This window comes from Otolemur garnettii, unplaced genomic scaffold, assembly GCF_000181295.1.
Source record: "Otolemur garnettii isolate 467f Iridium unplaced genomic scaffold, OtoGar3 scaffold00184, whole genome shotgun sequence".
NCBI classification, from domain to species: Eukaryota; Metazoa; Chordata; class Mammalia; order Primates; family Galagidae; genus Otolemur; species Otolemur garnettii.
Window position 1 is genome coordinate 793,336 of NW_003852579.1, and position 7,171 is coordinate 800,506.

A 7,171-nucleotide genomic window follows, 5' to 3' on the forward strand; every position below is an offset into this window, starting at 1 on the left:
AAAAAAAAAAAAAGTTAAAAAAATATGTGACTAAGAGCACTGCTTTTGTAGTTTGACCCTGCTAGATTCAAATCCCAGCTCTAATATTCCCTCACTGTGTGACCCTGGGTGAGTAGCTTATCCTCTCTGAGCTTCAGTTTTCCCATCTAGTAGGTGGAGATAATAACAACTGCAATTTCTTGTGGTTGCTGAGGGGATGAAAAGAGATCATAGCTCTGCATGCTTGGCCTCTGATCTTCACCCCTGCTCCAGGCCCCATGCAAGTAGCGACCAGGCATTACGTATTTATCTGACTGAGTGGATGGACTGATGAACACATGGATGCACACCTGCATAAGAACTGTTCTAGGTCAGCCTCTTCTTCATTTAACAAGTGGGAAGACCAAGGTCCAAAGAGAGAAGAGGTTTGCCCAGGGTCACACACAGAGACAGGGATCAGTGGAGAGACTGAATGGGCTGTGAAGCATTCTGCACTGGGGATTTCACCAACAGCTGGGAAATTGAACCAGTTACTATTAATGTCCCTTCCAGCCAGAAATTCTGGGGCTTCTGTGGGTCAAGGCCAGCCCTTTTTGAGCTCACTGATGGAAGAGGGAGGCCTGCATGGTCAGCAGGTGCCACCTACTGGCTTAATGAGAACTTGCTGTACAGATTCCCACATCAAACTGGAAAGGAGGCTGTTACAAGCACCAGATGTGAAGCAGGCCTTTTATAAAGTCTCCTGGGGCCTGGGGAGCATCTCCCTCTCCCTCTGCCTCGTGCTCAGTATCCCAGGCCCCTCTGCCCCCAGGACCGGGACTTCATCATGACTTTCAACACATCCCTGCACCGCTCCTGGTGGATGGAGAATGGGCCTGGCTGCCTGGTGACACCTGTTCTGAACTCTCGCCTGGCCTTGGAGGACCACCATGTCATCTCTGTCACTGGCTGCCTCCTTGACTATCCCTACATTGAAGCCCTCAGCAGTGCCCTGCAGATCTTCCTGGCAGTGAGTCCTTCTGTGCCCCCACCTCACACACACTCCCAGAGGTGAAACTTCCACCTCTACCCTTTCATTGGCCCGCTAAGAGGGGATGCACTTAGGTCTTCCAACCTACATGTGCTTCTGTCTGGATTCCATATCTTGTACCACCCTTCACCCCTGCCCCAGGCCCCATGCAGGTAGTGAGCAGGTTTAACGAATAGGATGAGACATCAAACCATGAGTTTTTCCTAGTTTCAAACACCCAACACACCTGCTGTATGACCTTGGACAAGTCATTTGCCCACTCCAAGTTTGTCTCCTTATTCAGAGAAAGGAAGAAGTTATGAGAATAAGAAAGTGGCTCCAGGGCGGCGCCTATAGCTCAAAGGAGTAGGGTGCCAGCCCCATTTGCCGGAGGTGGAGGGTTCAAACCCAGCCCCAGGCCCAAAAACTGCAAAAAGAAAGTGTCTCCAAGAGAGTAGTAGTTCCCATTTCCAGGAGGGTCAGCCCTGTCCTAAGGGTCACGTAGTCCTCTTTCCTCTTAACAAGCCATTAAGGTATTGTCCAGTTCTCTCTGGGAAAACAGGCTTAAAGAGGTAAAACATTGTCTGTCTGAGGTTAGACTCCCAAAAGAATTGGACCAAATGTGTTTGTTTTAAGGTACAGTGATTTAACTTGAAGTTATTATAGGTGTGCCTTAATCCTGGCACGGCCCCTCCCCCCCCCCCACGCTCACACTCACCGGTCAGGTTGGGCAACACCAGGCAGCAGGGGCTGGGAAAAGACTCCCTCTCTTCCCTCTCTGATGTGTCGCTCCCTCCCCTAGCTGTTCGGCTTCGTGTTCGCCTGCTACGTGAGCAAAGTGTTCCTGGAGGAGGAGGACAGCTGTGAGTAAGGCACCCCCAGGGGCCCCCCCGCCACCCTCTCGTCTTCAGCACCTTGGACAGAGGCCCGGAAGAGGCCTTGGCGGGAGGGAGCCTAGGTCGGCCAAGGGGCCATTCTTGAGGGGAAGAAGAGGCCGCTGGGTGGATGGGTGTCTGCAGAGCCAGCCCATTCTGGAATAAGGGTCAGACCTCCAGGTCCAGGTCCCCAGGCCGTGGACTCAGCGTCTTTTCCCCATCTCGCTCCGCTCCCTTTGTAGTTGCTTGAGCCCCACCCCCAAGAGCTTTCTCTCTTAAGAGACCGCCTCCTAGGCTCCAGTCTCACGTCTCAAGTATCAAGGATTTGATCCCCTGCTGACTCAACTCCAGGGCTTGGCGACCCTCGGACACCCTCAGGATCCGGCCGCAGAGCCCCGGCCCTAAGGCTCTGTGTGGAGTCTAAGCCTCCTCAGCCCAGGGTTTCTCTGGCTTCACTTCTCGGCTCTAGGGGCCCTGCCCTCGGAGTCTTCCTTCTCAGGACCCACCGCTCCCCTAGCCCATTCCTAATCATGCACCACCTCCCCTCCCACAGTTGACTTCATCGGTGGCTTTGACTCCTACGGATACCAGGCACCCCAGAAGACGTCGCATTTACAACTGCAGCCTCTGTACACGTGGGTCATGGCGCTGAGCTGGGTGGGGCTAGAGGCACGGGTCATTAGTGTTGGGGAAAGCAGGAGTGGGGAGGGCAGCGCCCCCATACTTTCGGGGCCACTCCCCTAACCTGTCTTTCTTTGTTGCAGGTCAGGGTAGCTTCTGCCAGGCGCCGCACCCTTGGCTTCTGGACTGCCGGCGGCTGCAGCGAGCACAAGCCAAGATGGGCAGGCGGGCGCGCCCTCTGGCGGCTCATGGACAGACTGCAGCCTGTGCCGGCCCCTCCTGGGTCTACAGCCGAAGTGGACTTGGACTTGGCCCTTCCTCAGCCGGGACTTCAGGAGCGGGTTGGGGGAGGGAATGGCGGGGGGGGGCGGGGTTTGTATTTTTTTTATGACAGCCTTGGCGTGCGCTGGGCCTTCCTACCTTCTCCAGCCTCTCTCTTTCACCTTGGCCGGGCGTCCTGCCCCTGTCCAGAGAGAAATAGCAGGGCAAAATCTCACCGCATCTCACAGCACTCACTCACCAGCCTGGGCAAAGCTACTGTGAACTAGAAGCAGGAGTTCTAATCCTCCCAGTTCCACACTGACTGAGTGCCATCTATAGAAGCCCTTCTCCTCTTTGGGCCTCAGTTTCCCCACATCAAATAATTAAAGTAATCCCTTAGCAGGTCGACTCTTCTAGCCCTCTGGTTTGACTCAATTCCCTGGACAAGACTGGGATTATAGGATGGGCACAGTGGCTCACACCTGTAATCCTAGCACTCTGGGAGGCCGAGGCTCAGGAGTTCAAGACCAGCCTGAGCAAGAGTAGGAACCCATCTCTAAAAAAATAGCCGGGCCTTGTGGTGGGTGCCTGTAGTCCCAGCTACTTGGGATGCTGAGGCAAGAGAATCGCTTAAACCCCCAAGAGTTTTGAGGTTGCTGTGAGCTATGACACCACAGCACTCAAACCCAAGGCAACTGAGTGAGACTGTCTCAAAAAAAAAAGACTGGGATTATAATTCCCATTCCCATTTTGCAGATATGGAAACTGAGGCCCAGAGATGTGAAGTGATTTGCTTGAGGCCACCCAGCTAGGCTTTTGGTGGACCTTAAACACAGTGTACCTTCTGTAGTTTCAGAGTCCCATTTCCAAGCCTCCATCCAGCTTGGACACGCTGGAGCCTATATGGTTCCCATCACACTCACACACCACCACCACTACTTGCCAACACGTTTCTTAAAGCAATATACCCATTCGTTCTCTTATTGGGAACCAGATGGACAGAACCCAGAACCCTGAATTCAGCATGATCAACAGGGAAGACTTCCTATACTCAGCCTCTGTCCACCTTGGCAAACCTTTCACGCCCTCTCTAATAAAGTGGGGCCACAATTCAGTCCCCCCACTCCCTTCTAGGTCCCTAAGACTGGGTCTGCTATACCCATGATCACCTTCCCTCAACAACTCCACCAACTCCTGATGGCTCCATCCACTTCACCACTTGGCAAGCCTGTGGTCCCAGAGGGGAAAAGGGCTAGTCAGCACTGCCTAGACACCAGGGTTTACAGATCGCCATCGTCTATGGCCACTTAATATCCAGAAGCAACCTCTAACAAGTCCAGGAGGAGTTCTGAAGGGGAAGATGGGAGTGTGGATAATTGGGGTGGATGTCAGGACAGCCAGCACCCTCACTCTTCCTTGGAGGCAAATAGAAGTGAGAGCTCTTTCTCCTCACCTTCCTCTACACCAGCATCCTGTGCACTAGCTGGCGATTCCACAGGCAGGACAACTCCCAGTCTGGGAAACAGGAGCAGCCCTGGGTCAGGAAGGAGGGCAGAAGGCACAGGGAACACGAGGGAAGCGCAGATGGTTTGCACACCATAATGACCACTCTGCTCCTTGCTCTCCACCTCCTTCCTATCTAGCATTCCCTACTCTCCAAGGCCAAAATATCCTGAGCTAGGCTGGCAACCCTACCACACCATCCCATCTTTAGTCCTGTGCCAAGCAGCCAGCCCCAGAAGTTCCTCTGGCCCCAAGGTCCCAGATGGGCAGCCCAGACAGCTGGTGGGCACAGCTGAAGAGTGGGGGAAATTCCCTTCAGGATGGGTTGCTACTTTGCCCCGGGCCAGCTCCTGTTTCCAGCCCTCATTTCTCACTCCCAATCCCCAAGGCCCCTTTCTATTCAACGGGTGTAGCCACTGGTGCTTTGAAACCTTTTGTTTTTATAAGATTTGTTTTGCAAAGGGACCAGATTCTCTTTTCACTGGGATCTTGCAAAGTGGGGAGCCCTTCCCTGGTTTCTGTGCAGATGGGTTGATTAAAGATGGTGTTTTCTTCTCTATATTCCTGTCCTGCCCTCTGGATCAGTGAGACCTTCTAAGGGAGAAATCTCTGCACAAGGGTAGATGGGGCTGAGTCGATGTCATGCTTAGGGTACTGGCTGGCGATGTGGCTTTGGGCCAGTCACCGTCTTTTCCCTTACCCACATAGATACAGAGGTCAGAGGGGTCTCAAACCTGGCTTCATAGTCCCTTAAAGAGATTTCTACTATTTTTCTGATAAAGTACGTTTTGAATTTATGCTTCCAATTATTTTTGCATCTGGCTCTGCCCTCTTCCTGAAAATTCTGTCCCTGGCTTGGAATGAGCTGGCGCATGGTGCATTAGTCACGAATTCCTACATTCTACCCTTGACTTCCTGGATATTTTTCTGGTGATACAGTCCAAGAATCAACATTTTTTTTTTTTTTTGATACAGAGCCTCAAGCTGTCCCCCTGGGTAGAGTGCCGTGGCATTCCAGCTCACAGCAACCTCCAACTCCTGGGCTCAAGCGAGTCTCCTGCCTCAGCCTCCCAAGTAGCTGGGACCACAGGCGCCCGCCACAACGCCCGGCTATTTTTTGGTTGCAGCCGTCATTGTTGTTTGGCGGGTCCGGGCTGGGGATTCGAACCGGCCACCTTAGGTGTACGTGGCTGGTGCCTTAGCCAGTTGAGCTATAGACGCCAAGCCAGAATCAACATTTTTAATTTGTGTGTGTGGTATGTGTGTGTAAACAGGTAATGTGTATATATGGTATGGTTATATATATATGGTTCTGGGGGTGGAGGGGATTCGTATACCTGTTTTTCATATTTTTCCAAGGACAGTCAATTCTTCTAAAAATCATACAAATGTTTTTTCCCTTTTTCACACAAATGGAAACATTCTACTTATCCTTCAACCTCCTGCTTTCACTTAACTCAATCTTGGGACTCTTCCCCCAATAATTCCTATGGAGCTGCCTCCTGTTCTTCCACAGTGACTGGTCCTGATGCAGCTTAGGAGTAAGAACCAGACAGTCTTCCTTAAGGATGTCTCAGGCCCTTTAAGCAAACCCTGGTGGACCACTCCTTGACCGTGGAGTCCAGAGGAAAATAAGTCAAAGACCCTGCCACCAAGGAGCTCCTGATCTACTTAGGAACACAGAGGAAGGGCAAATGCTAAGAGCAGATACCAATAGGAGCTCAGGAGAGGGAGCTGACATAGTATCTAGGGTACAAATAGGAGACAAATTGGTTGGCGGAAGCTTCAGTGGGAAATGTGTTCATTTCCTATTGCTATCATGACAAATTACCACGATTGTATCTTAAAACAATGTAAATTTGTTACAGTTCTGTAGAAGTCCAATGTGAGTCTCACAAACTAAAATGAAGATCTCTGCAGGGCTGTATCGCTTTCCGGATGCTCTGGAGAGAATCCAATTCCTTGGTGTTTCCAGGTTCCAGAGGCTTCCTGCATTCCTTGGCTTTTGGCCCCATCTTCATCTTCAAAGCCAGCAACATCCCTTCTCTCTGACCCCTCTTTACCATCACATCTCTGACCACCACCAGTAAAAGTTCTCTGCTTTTAGGGACTCAGATAATCCAACATCTCCTCTGTATATCCTCATCTCCCTCTGTTTTTTGTTTTCTGTTGTTGCTGGGGGTTTTTTGAGACAGAGTTTCACTATGTTGCCCTTGGTAGAGTGCTATAGCAAGACAGCTCATAGCAACCTCTAACTCTTGAGCTTAAGTGATTCTCTTGCCTCAGCCTCCCAAGTAGCTGGGACTACAGGCACCTGCCACAATGCATAGCTATTTTTTTGTTGTTGTAATTGTCATTGTTGTTTGTCAGGCCTGGGCTGTGTTCAGACCCACCAGCCAGCCCTGGTACATGTGGCTGGTGCTCTAGCCACCAAGCTACAGGCACCAAGCCTTTTTTTTTTTTTTTTTTTTCTTTTTTGAGACACAGTTTGTTCTGATGCCTGGGCTGGAATGCAGCGATGCAGTCCTAAACCGAAAAATCTTGGGCTTAAGAGAACTCCTGGCTCAGCCTGCTGAACAGCTGAAACTACAGGCATGTACTACCATGCTGGCTAATTTTTAAAATTTTTTGTAGAGAAAGTGTTGGCTAGACTGGTCTCAAACTCATGCCCTCAAGCAATCCTCCCACTTCAGCCTCCCAAAGTGCTGAGATTACAGATGTGAGCCACCACTGCACTGACCCCATCTCAAAGTTCTTAACTTACTCATGTCTGCAAGTTCACCTGTCATGTAATGCATTCCCAGGTTCCAGGAATTGGAATCTGGACATCTTTTTTTTTTTTTTTTTTTTTTTTTTTTTTTTTTTGAGACAGAGCCTCAAGCTGTCCCCCTGGGCAGAGTGCCGTGGCATTACAGCTCACAGC

At 50.9% G+C, this 7,171-nt stretch overlaps 1 protein-coding gene across 1 annotated transcript in view; it reads left to right on the top strand.

Annotated features, from left to right (window-relative positions):
• NKAIN1 (sodium/potassium transporting ATPase interacting 1) overlaps positions 1 to 4,056 on the top strand; it is a 63,916-nt gene extending 59,860 nt beyond the window's left edge. The window contains exons 4-8 of the mRNA XM_012811997.1: positions 791 to 988; positions 1,791 to 1,851; positions 2,417 to 2,520; positions 2,628 to 2,825; positions 3,880 to 4,056. Of these exons, the coding sequence (XP_012667451.1) occupies positions 791 to 988; positions 1,791 to 1,851; positions 2,417 to 2,520; positions 2,628 to 2,825; positions 3,880 to 4,056 (738 nt within the window). The remainder of the gene's footprint in view (positions 1 to 790; positions 989 to 1,790; positions 1,852 to 2,416; positions 2,521 to 2,627; positions 2,826 to 3,879) is intronic.
• The last annotated feature ends 3,115 nt before the right edge of the window (positions 4,057 to 7,171 follow it).